The 13,911-nt window shown below is 35.3% G+C and overlaps 1 protein-coding gene across 1 annotated transcript; it reads right to left on the bottom strand.

The window, feature by feature from the left end:
* Nucleotides 1-1,124: 1,124 nt before the first annotated feature.
* LOC142617376 (uncharacterized) lies at nucleotides 1,125-11,026 on the bottom strand. The gene is made up of 2 exons (XM_075790203.1): nucleotides 10,431-11,026; nucleotides 1,125-2,914 (listed from the first exon to the last, which is right to left on the bottom strand). The coding sequence occupies exons 1-2, from the start codon at nucleotides 10,863-10,865 to the stop codon at nucleotides 1,481-1,483; spliced, it is 1,869 nt and encodes a 622-aa protein (XP_075646318.1). The 5' UTR covers nucleotides 10,866-11,026; the 3' UTR covers nucleotides 1,125-1,480.
* Nucleotides 11,027-13,911: the final 2,885 nt, after the last annotated feature.

Raw genomic sequence — 13,911 nt, forward strand, 5'->3', positions numbered from 1 at the left:
ATATGTTATAATATAGTGAGATATGAATCAAAACAAAAAAACAATAAAAAATTGGAGAAAGTATAATTTTTATTAGAACATGAAAATGAATCTTGATTATTTCATATGAAAGCTAACATTATTTTGCATTTTTGGAGAAGTTAATGAGCAATTTATAAAAGCTTTTTCTTCCATTTTATCACATAAGAACACTATTAAGCAAAGCTATAACGATTTATATTTTCATAATGACTAAACTCGTATATGAAAAGCAACCGTTACAAAATTTTCCTCCCTAAAACACATATTGATTTCTTTTTTCTTTTTTCTTTTTCTTTTTCTCCTTTCCACACAATTTTAAAAATGTGAAAAATTGAGGAAAATCTAAATGTGTGATAGATCTAGTCAATCATAAATAGCATAAGGGGGGGGGGGGGGGGGACAAGAATTGCTTATACATATCCATATTTGTTTTTATATACCATGGAATCACTTCATTATGTTGAGTTACTAAAACATTTATACATTTTACAAACCACATGTACATTAATTGATTTTAAGAGAGTAGTAATGGTTCTTCCAAATCAACTTTATACTCTTGTTCGCTAAAGATTCGTGTATAGTAGCTCTAGAACTGTATCTTGTTTCATCTCTTCCAGGTCTTCAGCTTTAGCCCAAATCACAAAATAAGAGCTGTAGTTTAACATTTTTTTTTCCTATGTATTTAAGTTGGATATTACGTCTTGTTATTATGTCTCTTATCCAAATTACATGATTCACAAGCAGGCCTTATCGAACCAAAAGTTTCACTTCACTACTAACCTGTCCTCAATAGCCCAAAATTGACAAGAAATTAGACTTGGACACCCAAGTCAGCCCAAAAAAAAAAAAATCTAGTCTTAGAAACAATGAAATTAGAAATTTAGAATAATATAAATCATGACAGGGCACAATTTTTCCTGGACAATGTTTAGGCAATAGAGCAAGCAAGTGAAGAAGAGGATCAAATACTAAGCTGTTGAATAATATGGTACCGACCGACTCCACCAAAAAGCAAGCCAAGTTACATTCTAGTAAATTTGTAAGTCCCATGAGCTAGGGCCATAAGACAAACAATTTACTCAAGAATTGACTTGGAATACTTATTTAACAAATAAATTTCATATATATGGAAAGATTCATTGATGAAGGGCAAACTTTCAAGGATGCTTTGTTGAAAGCTTGATACTTTAAAGTGAACTTTAAACAACAAATAGATTAATGGAAACTTCTGAAAATAATGTAATCAGCCAAGATGATTTTACAGATGTTCACGATAACAAGACAGGAGTTTTAACATATCACAGTGCGAACCTCAAGAAAATATTCCTTTATTACTGTTGGATTTCTTTTTCTTCTTTTTCTGGGTGGACAAAAAGAAAATTATCTTATTAGTGGTGTTTCTATATTTTTGGACTCTGCTCCTACATATGCATTTTGGCTTCCACATCACAACTTTATCCTAGGGGGCAGCTTCACTACCTGGAATGGGTGCAACTTCATTGGTCACTGTTGCAGATACAAATTGCTCAGCCAACACTGTTGGATTATCTAATGGTGCCGTGACTGAGATATCTGAGGGTAGACTTGCCTCCTTTACAGACTCTGAATTTCCATCCTCGGTTTTGGTGTCGGTACTAACAGTTGCTGGGGCTTCAGACTCTGTTATGACATGTTGCAGCTGAACTTTGACTTCAGTCATACCTGCTTTTTGGGTACCAGCTTCAGGTACATCTCTTGATCCTTGACTCTCTGAGCCTTGTTGATTCTCAGTTTCAAGAATTGATTGTGATGCTGCTGCTGCTGGTATTGGCACTGAAGCCAATGTGCCTGCTGCAGGAATCATTCCTGGTGCTTGGGCTTGAGAGAGAACATAAGACATCAACAGCTGGGCCAAAAGGATTTGGGGGTCATTAACACCTGGTTGAACTTGAGGAGTTAAGGAAGTTGATGGAGAATTGATGTTAGGTTGGTACACTGCTTGAAGCTCTGATGGAGCGTTAAAGTTAGGTGGGTAAAGTGCTTGAAGTCCAGCTTCTCCATACAAGGCACGGTGGCCATGAAACCGCTTTAGATTTCCCTGGTGCTTTTTACCAGTCAAATGACTATTAAAAACAATCTGTGAGTCACACTTGACATTGCACAACTCGCATATTAAAGGAACCAACTGTTTTGGTTTGGGGGGCTCAACTGGCCTTCTTGATCCTTCATAAGTTCTCATATACTTACCCCCTCGGCCCCCTCTCATCTTTCGCTTCAATCCACGACCTCGAGCTGCAAAGTTATTCTGAGGCTTACCCTCAGGTTCAACAGCTAAAACTTCAGAATTCCCTACTGCCTCTTTCTGCTGCTCAGGTTCCTTTATATTGTCATCAGAAACAGTTTCAGAGTTTAGATTTTCTGAAGGGGTTTGGTTTTCAAATTCCTCGACTTTTTCCTGCTGAACAGTTTCTTGTTTCAATTCAGAATTGGGCATTTGCACATTCTGCTGTCTGGTTATGACTTTGTTGAGTTTCTGCAACTCCTCATGTACTTGCAAATTCTTTTTATGTCGCTTACCATTCTTATGCTGCTCTAGGATTTCCAGAGTGTTGCAGTCAACCCTACAAAGTTCACACCATGCCATTCGGGGAGGTGGCCAGAATGGAGCACCAGGCACTTGTGCCGCTACAGGTAATTGCGCCTGCCCAGAAACTGATGCTGAAGGTGGTGGCATTATAGCAGCTCCACCTTCAACTGGTGCAGATGCAGTAGCTGTAGTTATTGCAGCACCATGTGGTGGAAAGTGCCTGCCACCACCCTGGCCACGTCCCCTACCACGAAAATGGCCCCGACCACTCCCTCTGAAGGGCCTACCACCCCTTCTACCTCCACCTCTATATGGAGATTGCCCAATCTGCAGAATAGTATTTGAGGATCAAGTGGACTATGTAATAATGTATTTGCTAGATTCTTTTATGATCAGAGAGGAAACCAACTGACAAGCTTATTAAAAAAAAGTTTAAAGATAAATAGGCAAGAATAGAAAATTAAGCATCAAGAAAGCAAGACAACAAAAAGTACATTACATGTAGCCCATATACATAAATGGAGTGACAATAAAATGTCAAAACACAAAATAGGTTATAAACAACCAGACTGAAATTTTCAGTAAGTGACTTGAGGTGTCATTGTGTGAGACATCAGAAAAGTAAATAACCTGCTAAAGCAGACCAAAAATGTGAATTCATGATATATAAATTGGTAAAGATGCTGCAAACTTCATGCACTCAAGTTCACTAGAGCACAAATAAGAAATATATTATGACTAAACTAAAATGAAGTTTGTTGCAATGAGCAACAACCTTGAGCAGGCACTGACCTGGAAAACTGAGAATTGGTTCAACCAGGTAATGACAGTTGGCATTGTTCTTGAGAAATAAAAATAATAAAATAATTAACAACAAAATCTTTTCAAAATTATGAGAAACATGCGGGCATTCATGCAAAGCAGCCATGAAGCTTTTTAAGGCAGTAACTTTAAGGTCACTCCTATAAGTATTTTGCAATGCAATGACAATTACAGAAACATATACATGCAGATAACATCTGATAAGCAAAATATCTAATATGAAAAATAACCAGGATCGCCATCCTCTAAGAGACCTTAAGCTCTAATTTCCAGGAAACTAAGCACCTAGAACTGCCTCTCAAGCCACAGCTAAAAACAGATATAAAAAATAAAATAAAATAATTCTTATTTTGTGTTTGCAAACACTGGCTTTTTTAAATGCCCATATAGTCCTTACCTACCATAGATCCCTATGCTTGACATGACATCTTTGTTGAGTTAAAAGGAGAAATATGGAACTATACACACACAGACAAAAACACTGGATGTATATATACGAGCATTCATCTATATTTAACTCTCTCTCTCTCTCTCACACACAAAGGAAACCTTATTTCTTTTGAATTTTTAGATAGGATTGAGGGAAAGGGTATTTATTGACAAAAAGATATTCAATCTTACACTTGATAGAAGGTCCTTGTTGTACGGTTTGCTTCTTCAAAAACTAGAATTTTAAGAATAAAAGACCCACCAGAAACTCTTCGCCAGACAATTATTTCATCCATTGAGATCAACATTTTTAGCATCACCAAGATGCAAGTTGATCTAAAAATTTTCTTGGTAATCCTTATTAAGGGCCCTGAAAGCAGGGTACTCAAGTTCCAAACAGATAACGAAACACCTGTTTCAAAACAGAACTGCAGTAAAGAATCATATCAGACACTGGGACCATTAAGATGAAACTATCCCTCCCTTGCTTAACTGTAAGATGCAACATGTAATTCAGTTGAAAATACCAGACAGTTAAGCTGAGGAACAAGCACAAAAGTGGCCCAATAAAATTTCAATTATGAGCCACAAACTAAATCAAATGATAACAATCAAACCCAACAATGTGAGTCGACAAGATGACAACACATGAATATGGGAAAGAAAGATCACTTGATTAGAAAAGCACATCAGCAAAGGATGACTTGTCCACACGAGCTCTAAAGCAACCAGCAAAGACCCGCCAATATGCTTCAATAATATGGCACTGAAAGCTATAGCCATAATTGCTTAGTAAGCTAATTGATGGACCCAATTGTCTTTATCTGGTCACTCTAGGGTCTTGTGGCCAAGTTTCATAACTATATGATTTGGAAGTTTTTAATGTCAAAGCTGAGAATTTAATACCTATCGGCTATCAGCCTGTCGTCCCAATGATATTCCCATAAGAGCCAGAGGCAGCACAGCAATATATTCACTCTAACAGAATGAAAAATGTCAAAACCATGTTAAACAATTGTAGAGTCATCACCATCAAAATAATAGCAACCAAGAAAGAAACCAACATTTTAAATCTGGCAGAAAAACTGAGCCAAGTCAAGCCAATCAGCAGGACAATAGAGCTCAAGGGAAACCACAACCGATAAAATTTTTTAGCTCTAAGGTGTCCTGCTTTAGATAAATTTGACTGAGCTTGGCTGAGATCCATTGCAAGTGAAGCTTCATCAGAATAGAAAGAGGCTCCAAAGGGGGTGCGCACTTTGCATAATTATACTTCACATTACACCCCTTTTCAGACCATAATATAAGACAGGGCCAGAATATAGTTGTAAACTCAGCTATTTTAGGTTGGCATAACACGCTTGTACATTGAAGGAACCAAGCTTTCTTCAATAGCTATATTCTTTACACCATGGCAACAAGCTACCCACTAATACTTTTTGGTGATTTGGCTCAAAGACCCAATCAAATAGGTTTCACTAAAACTGGATGATACAAATATTCTAACAAGCATAAACATGACTAAATCCATAGTGTGTCCGTGTCGGACAGATATGCCAAACACACACTTGCATGCATGTTTAGGTGTGTTGTCAGAGACATAATCACAACACAATGAAGTGAAAAAAAAAAAAAAAAAATCAATTTTTGTCACCTCTGAAATCAGATAGGCATGTTGACTCTCAAGGCTCAATAGTTGACAAAAATCCGCTCTCATTCTCTCTCAAACTCTCTTGATCGGCCCTCACTTAATTGATCAACAGGCCAGCTATTAGATCATCTTTATAAGCGCTTAGAATATAACATTTGATCACTCATCAGATGAGGTTTCATCTCTATTAGCTGGTACTCTGGTTACTAATTTACTATCTTCTTCATTTCTCTAATGCTCTGCTTTGGTCTATGTTAGAATTGTGTGGTTAGATAATTAAATATACCATATCCAATAGATTAAGCTTGTGGGACAATCGGTAATTTCACAGTCTAAAATCTTTGGACTATGGTCAACTCTCTTATTTTCATGGTTTGACTGAAGTAATCTCTTATAATCTCCTCTTGTCAGCTTTATTATTAAACACCATTTCCCCCAGGGCCCACAAATATATTACTTTATGAGTATGAATCCATTTCTTTGATATTTTTTATTACTTTTAAATTTTTGGTCCTACTTATTTAACAAAAACCTAAGATAAATATGAAATCTGTCTAGAAATGTATAAAATAACCATAAAATATATATTAATTAATTGTTGTGTCTCCGCTGTGTTGTGCCCTAGTTTTTCAAGAATTTTTGTCTTGTTGTGTCCCATGTCCTGCCAGGTATGTGTGATGCAAGAGACACAAGAAAATAAGATTTTTATTTAATATTATTTATGTTTGCAAGTCAATTGTATTTCTATGTTTTAGGTCCCAGCAATTTATTAAGCTATTAGTATTTTAATTTGAAGCAAGATTATTTTTGTAATAAGGCAATTAGGGTTTCTTACGTCAATTAGAACTAGGGTTTAGCAATTCTTTATAACCAACCTATTATACTCCTTGTGGAGATAGTTGATATTTAATGAATGAAAAAAAATGGTCTTTAGTCTCTTTGGTCTGGTGCTGACTCCAGTTCCACCTTGGGTGCTAACTCCTAAGTGCTTTTCTTACTTGGTGCTAACTCCAAGCCAAGCCTAGGCTCCTAGGTCATATTACTCCCTACGTTCCAAATTGTTTGACCTGTATTCCATTTTGGGATGTCCTAAAATTATGACCTGTTTGAAAAGTCAAACACCATTAATTTATTAACTTTCTCTTTATGCCCTTAATTTATTTGTGGGAGCATTTTTTAATTTAAAAAAAAAAATTAAAAAACTAAATTTTGAAATCCACCATACATGTCATCTTTATTCAATTATAAAAAAAATAAAGTTTTAAAATAAGTTTTTGATAAATTTGTTTAAGGGTAATTTAGGAAATTTTTAATTTTTTTTAAAGAGATAGAGCAGTTAATGATGTTCCTTAAATAATTGGGTTTTTTTAACTAAGCCAAACAATTTGGGATAAAGGGAGTATTTTATTGTTGTTTTATTTTATTCTGGTTGTGCTGCGTCAGTTTTGGAATCAGAGCTTAAATGTGCTTTTGACCAACCCTCCATAGTGCTTGAAGATCTAAATCTTGGTGAAGTTGAAGAGGTTAAAACCACAATGCTTACTATGGTTCATAAGGTTCAAGATGAGATTATGCTAATTCCACACATTGATTTTGTGATTCCAAATGAGTTTGATGTGATGGAATTCAAGGTTTTTCTTTTCTCAATGCTCCCTAAGGTGATTCCGGACTTGAAGCAAGTGTTCCTTGTCAGCATCCTAATCCTTCAATGCTTTAAAACTCAAGGTCAAGTTTTCTCCAACTAGAGGACAACTAGAGGAGAATGAGGCGGGAGATGTAAGAAGATTTTTATTCAGTATTATTTATGTTTACAAGTCAATTGTATTTTTATATTCTAGGTCCTAGTAGTTTATTAGGCTATTAGTATTTTAATTTGGAAACAAGGTTATTTTTGTAATAAGGCAATTAGGGTTTCCTACACCAATTAGAACTAGGGTTTAGCAATCCTTATAAGCAATCTATTATACTCCTTGTGCTCACTCCTTGTGCTCTCTCTTTCTCTCTCTCTCTCTCTCTCACACACACACTAGGGTTAATATTTTGATGAATAAAAAAAAAATGGTCTTTTGGTCTCTTTGGTCAGGTATTGACTCTAATTCCACCCTAGGTGCTCACTCCTAGTGGTTTTCCTACTCAATGCTAACTCCAAGCCAGGCCTAGGTGCTGACTCCTAGTTTATACTTTATATCCCTTTATTTTACTATTGTTTTATTTTTGTTTTAGTTGTCTTGCGTCAGTGCGTCTGTGCTTAGTAGCATACATCTTAAAGGATCTCAAGTGTGTATAAATTGTATAAAATTATATTGTAAAGCATATAAAAAATCCTAAAACATCTATACTATTTGTTAAGAGGATTCCCTACTTTGGACTCAATTTCTTGGATGGACCATAATACCCTCAAATTCTCTTTATGAAATCTTTAAAATTTTAATTATGGTCAACTATGTAAAACTACTCATATAAATAATGTGAAACATGCTTTGATACATTTAGAATCTCCTCAAAATTTAATTTTAGAATACAATTAGTCACAACATTCTCCCCAACAGGCTAATAATTGGATTTAGTGTGTGTGTGAGAGAGAGAGAGAGAGAGAAAGAGAGAGTTAGAGAAAACCCATAAAGCCAAAGCAAACAGAGAAGTTGATAATCATAAACTGATTCAGCACTCTAGCTAACTTGTTCATCAATGAACCAATTAAACAATTCCATGTTCTTAAACCAAGTAATGATCAGGAAAACACCAGACACTCCACCAAATCTCACTCACTGTCAGGAACGACACAATTTGGAGATCCCCTGGTGGAGAGGCAGTAGTCTCTCAGATTCATTTATTTACCTAGCCTTTCTTGTTTTAATGAGTTTTGTTAAAAAAAGATGCTTTCAACTTGCTCAAAATTAGGTAAAACTGTTTGTGGTTTCAAGATGTCTCAACATTGAATTCAAATCCTATGAGGATGTGGTAGGGGAAGGAGGCAACAAAGTCACCATAGAGATTTTCCAAAGAGGAAGAGACTTCCTTCCTGGGCTCAGTTTTTGTAGAAGAAGTGTAATTTGGCTCATGAAAACCTTGGAGGAGCTAGCATGGATGGATGGTCCATCAGAATTCACAACAATGAGATAGGGTGAGAAAGCTTGTGCAGCACCATAGTGAAGCTACACAAGATTTATGGATTGCCAGTCAGATGGGGAAGGTGGGAATAGATTTTCATGATTGGGAATTAGAGTCAATCTCTTCTTTTCTAGCTATTCGATACTCCAGTATTCAAAGGTCAGAGGGGTGTGATCAGATGTGATGGAGATTGAGAGCAAATGGAGGCTTTACTGTTTGGTCTTATTATGTGGCTATCCAAGGTACTCCGAATATTTCTTTCCCTTGGAAGAGTATTTAGTGTTCCCAAAAAGGGTTTCATTTATTTCTTTGGAAAGCAGCTTGAGTGAAGATTCAAACATGTGATAATCTCATCAAACTAGGTTTCACTTTAGTTGGTTGGTGTTGCATGTGCCAATGCAGTTTGGAAACGGTTTGGCTCAGTAATGGCCAGTTTTATCAGTTTCGGCCAATTTGTGAACACCCCTAAGTTTGTACTTTCAGCCTTGTACCACCACTAAAGTCAGAAAAGTGATGCTCCTCTCATTGAGAATTAAGCTTTACCTTTGACCAGTGTTTGTTTCAAAAACTCCAGGGGTCAATTAATGGCTTATGCCATCTTCTTTGGGAAACAAATGAAGCAGAGAATATATTTAAGCTCGGTAGTAGAAGCATGGCATCTTTGTGACTTTGACATTGGTCGGGAAAAATTCATAATCCCGAGGCCCTTGGAGATAGGGTTATCTATATTATCTAGAAAGCAGGCCTTTATTCTCTGTTAGATTTAGTTACCTTAGAATTTAGATACAAATATCAGCAAATAAGGCTTCTTAAAGTATTCAGAAAAAGATGTCTGATGACACCTCAATCCCTCCCCTGGGCCTTATTTGTAAATCTATTTATCTAAATCTCACATTTTTCCTGCACATACCTTGTCAATATTTTGTCTGTAATTTAGATGCCCTCAATTTCTATAGCCTAACATACCTTGTCAATTTTATTTTTTTGATAAGTTCATATCTTGTCAACATCTTTGTCTCATTTAGATGTTCACAATTTCCCTTGAATGCTCTTTGGTTTCCATTTGCACGCACACAAAAACACAGCCACATAAATATATATCAGGAGAATTATGCTAACATAGGTATTATAAGACATTGGTAGAATATGATATGCTACACTGACTCTGATTCCCAGCGCTAAAATTTTAGAATGTAGCAGACATCAAACCACACTGTAAGAAGTTGCTATTGCACTCCTGCACCACTAGGTCCACTACCAAGAATCAAAAGCAATGGACATTAAGTCCTGTAAAGAGACACTAAAATCATATTACCCCAAGGAATTCGGAAATATCCTCTTCATATAAGATTTATTCCCAAAAGGCTTGAAAAGACAGTTGTTTTAGTAAGAAAGCATCAGCAGTTTTAAGAACTCCAATTTACAGATTGCGAATACACAAGCCTAATATAGAGTTCATATTTTGTTTTATTTCGTTCGAATTGTCTATATATACTTAGATGATTGACTTTCATTATCATTTCTAATACTTCTACCAATAACATTTGCAATTCATACAAATTTCTATGAAAACCAAATGAGACCAAATACTCCACAAGTTGCCACCTACAAATTCCACATGGTTTAAAACAAAACAAGTATTCAATTCTTGGTCACTTTCCTCATCACGTGCAAACAATGTAAACCAAACTATCCCAGATTCTCAAACAAATTCACCATAAAAAAAAGAAACAAACTTTACCAAAGTAGATATACAATACAAGTAGCTAAAAATGCACATAGAACATCTACTAAATAGACAAAGCTGTAGTAATAAAGAAAACCCATTACCTGAGGGTGCCCGGTGAACTGTGATAGAGCGGCGATGGCAGCTGTGGCGGCGGCCGGATTCAGCTGCTGCTGATTCTCCAAAGACCCTTGTGATTGTGATTGTGATTGTGGTGGGTAATACTCATTCTGCTGGTTCTGCAAATGGGGTGTCTGATCTGGTGGGACCCCTGGAGGGTGAATGGAACTGGTGGGTTCTACTGATTGGGATTGTTGGGCATATGAATTGGTGGTGGTGGTGGTGGTGGTGTTGTTGTTGTAATCATGGGATTGGTAATATTGGTAGTTTTGGTCATATTGGTGAGTGTAGGAATAGTAGGATTGGGATGAGTGATCATAGGTTGGTTGAATTTGAGATGCGTCATAGGAAGAAGCTTGTTGTTGTTGTTGTTGTTGTTGTTGTTGGTATTGGTTGTAGTCATAAGAGGAGTAATCCATTGGTGATAGAATTGCTTTCTTTTGTGTTAAGGAGTTTTTGGGGGGTTATGGTTTTTTATGGGATTTGGAGGAATTTGATGATTGATTGATAGCTATGGCCTATGGGTATGAAAACCTGAATGAGAGGTTGTTCTGAAATTTTTTGTTGGTGGGTTAACATAGTTGTGTGAATGTGTCCGTGGGTGAGTTTTTGTGAATTGCGTTTGTGTGTGTTTTTGCCGAAATTGCGTAGGTGTCCTGCGGCTTTTCTGAATTGTCTTATGCGGCACACAATTTTCAATAATTACACTTTATATATAAAGAAGTGCTACACCTCACAATATTTTCACAATACTTTCACAAAAAATCTTAAGTGGTTAGTTGTTATTGATTTTAATTTGAACACATTACTAAAATTACTTTTTTATCTGCTAACAACCTGTCAGTTAAAGTTTATTACGAAAATGTTATGGATATAAAATTTTTCTTATATATAATTACATTTTGTCCTACTAGAGGTCTTCTTGTTCTTGTTATTTTCACTAAAATAAGATGATCAGTGAAACATAGATGAAATGCATTAGGTTTTTAAATTAAATTGGCATATATAATTATATTTTAGTCTATTATTTTTAAAAAAGATTATGTTATTTGTGTCTTATTGATCATGCAATCTTATATTTAAATTTAGCAAGAGAATCTAATGTTGTGGCTTATGTGATGAGGACAACTTGCAATTCTGTCTAAGCACTGTTTTTCAAAAGTGGAAGTGGAGTGCAACTTTGCTGAACTTATTGATCCTTTTGAATTCGGACAGAATTTGCTCACTTGAAGTTGCTTGGATCCCTGAAGATATTACTTTGATTAGAGATAGTTTTGATTTTACTATTATTATTATTGCTAGTATTCCTTTGCGATGTAATATTGCTGCTCTACTTCTGGCTAGTGCTGCAAGCCTGCAAAAGAAAAAGAGAATGTCATTGTTTGATTGGAAGAATACAATTTTTTTCTCTGTCCTATTTTACTACAAGATTCTATATAAATGAAATCTAAAATCGATTCTGCTCAAAAGAAGGAAATATATATATATATATATATATATATATATATATATATATATATATATATATTATTTTTGTGCTCGTTAGTTAGAAAGATGATTTGAAGGTTGGGACCGGGCCCTTGGGTTTTTGAACCGACAAAAGAGGAAGTCTATCCTTGTACATTTTTTCGACTTCATTTTGTAAAATATGGTGAAAAATCAACTAAATATGTCAAAAGGAAAATTAGTTGACAGTTATGTTTCTTGCATAATTTCAATTATGACCGTTAATATTGGAGATTAAATTGTCGATAGGAAAGAATAAATCAAAGAAAAGGTATTTTGTCACCTCTAATAAAAATGATTTGAACTCTATTGAAAGTAAGAGATGAAAGGGAAGAGGGTGGCAGTGACCAGTGAGAATAGTAAGAGAGAGTGACTAGTGTTTTGAAAGTTGTGTCTGTTTTGACGTAAAATATTTTTGGAAAATTATTTTCTCTATTTTAGGTGGTTGGCTTGTCCATAAAAAAAGAAGCCTCTCTAAGCCATGAATTATTTTTTGTCTCCCATCCATAACAGAACAACACAAGCACTCCCCCTCCCTCGTGAGACCTGTCATGACCATTTGATGTTTTAATTTAAAATTTGAAATTTATTGATATTTTATTGTGGATAAACACTCAAATTTATGTGATGCAATGTTGGAATTTTGTTGTATATGTTTTTTCTTTTGGTTGTTGACATTGTAGCCAAAAAAAAAAAAGGGGGGGGAGGGGGGCGAAAAGCCCAATTTCATTAGCAGGAACAAGCAACAAAATTTTTCTTCCAAACTTCCCTGACAGGAGCTAGGATGGAAGAAATATTACATCAAAAATTATTATTAACACCTAAGGAGCATTTTACCATAGCATAGGCTACATAATTCAACTCCCTCTTAACTATACTAAAAGAACATATAGAAAATATATTCCTTAGTTCTATGATATTACAAATAATACTAGAAATATACCAGCAGCTCTCTACACCATTATTGTTGATGCATCAATGCATATCTTTGAGTCTTCTTCCACCAGGATTCAAAGGAAATTCTCTGATATGGCTAGCTATAGTGCCCAAAAAATAGCAGAGGCCTCTGCTAATAAAGGATCACAAGGAAATATACTTTTTGGCCTAGGCCTTTAGTTATTCACCTATATCATTTCTTGCAACCACTACTAATGAGGTACATTTGACAGAAACAGCAGCAGCTACATTAATTTGATCATACCTGATGGAAGGCACTGCCATCGGTTAGCAATCTTTTGGTTTTGCTTCAAAGGCTACTGAAAAATACAAGTCTGTTTTCCCTGATTATATACTCCAAATTACTTATTATTTTGTTAAGGTTAATTGCCTAGTCACTGGAGTGAAGTACATGTTTTCTTAAGTTCCAAATTGACTCTAGTGTCAAAGCCATCTACAGATTGACTTGATGTGCGATGTCTCCTGAGCTTTGGGTGCCATTTGGTACTTGGGAAGGGTATTCTAGGATAGCTGAGAGTATATCCACACTACTGGTGAAATTGAAAACATTTTTGTAAAATTTTGTAAAACGGAACAAGCGAAGTGTTAAAATTTCTTCAATTTTCTCTATATTTTAGACATTGTCATATATTCTCATTATACATTGTGCTCTCATCCTTACATGAAAGTTGAATTCATATAGTGCGATTGGAGTAGAAATCTGATGGAAATAAGATAATCAAAGAGGTCGTTTTTGGCCCAGGAAGGAAGAAGAACCGGTTTTGTAAGGTAAACAATAAGCTTTTCCATGATTTTTTTTTCTTATAAGTAAAACTTTTAATGAAAAAGGAAAATAGGCTAATACACTGGATGTGTGAAGTCCATTTCAAAGAATACAAATCACAAAAATAGAGAAACAGAAAAATCAACAAAAGACGTCAACAAAAAATCAGCAAAATTTTACCATGCTTATGTAACTAGAATAGTTCAATTTCAAATTCATGATTTACAACATATTGCAAA

The sequence above is a fragment of the Castanea sativa genome, chromosome 11 (assembly GCF_040712315.1).
Source record: "Castanea sativa cultivar Marrone di Chiusa Pesio chromosome 11, ASM4071231v1".
In the NCBI taxonomy this organism is placed as follows: Eukaryota; Viridiplantae; Streptophyta; class Magnoliopsida; order Fagales; family Fagaceae; genus Castanea; species Castanea sativa.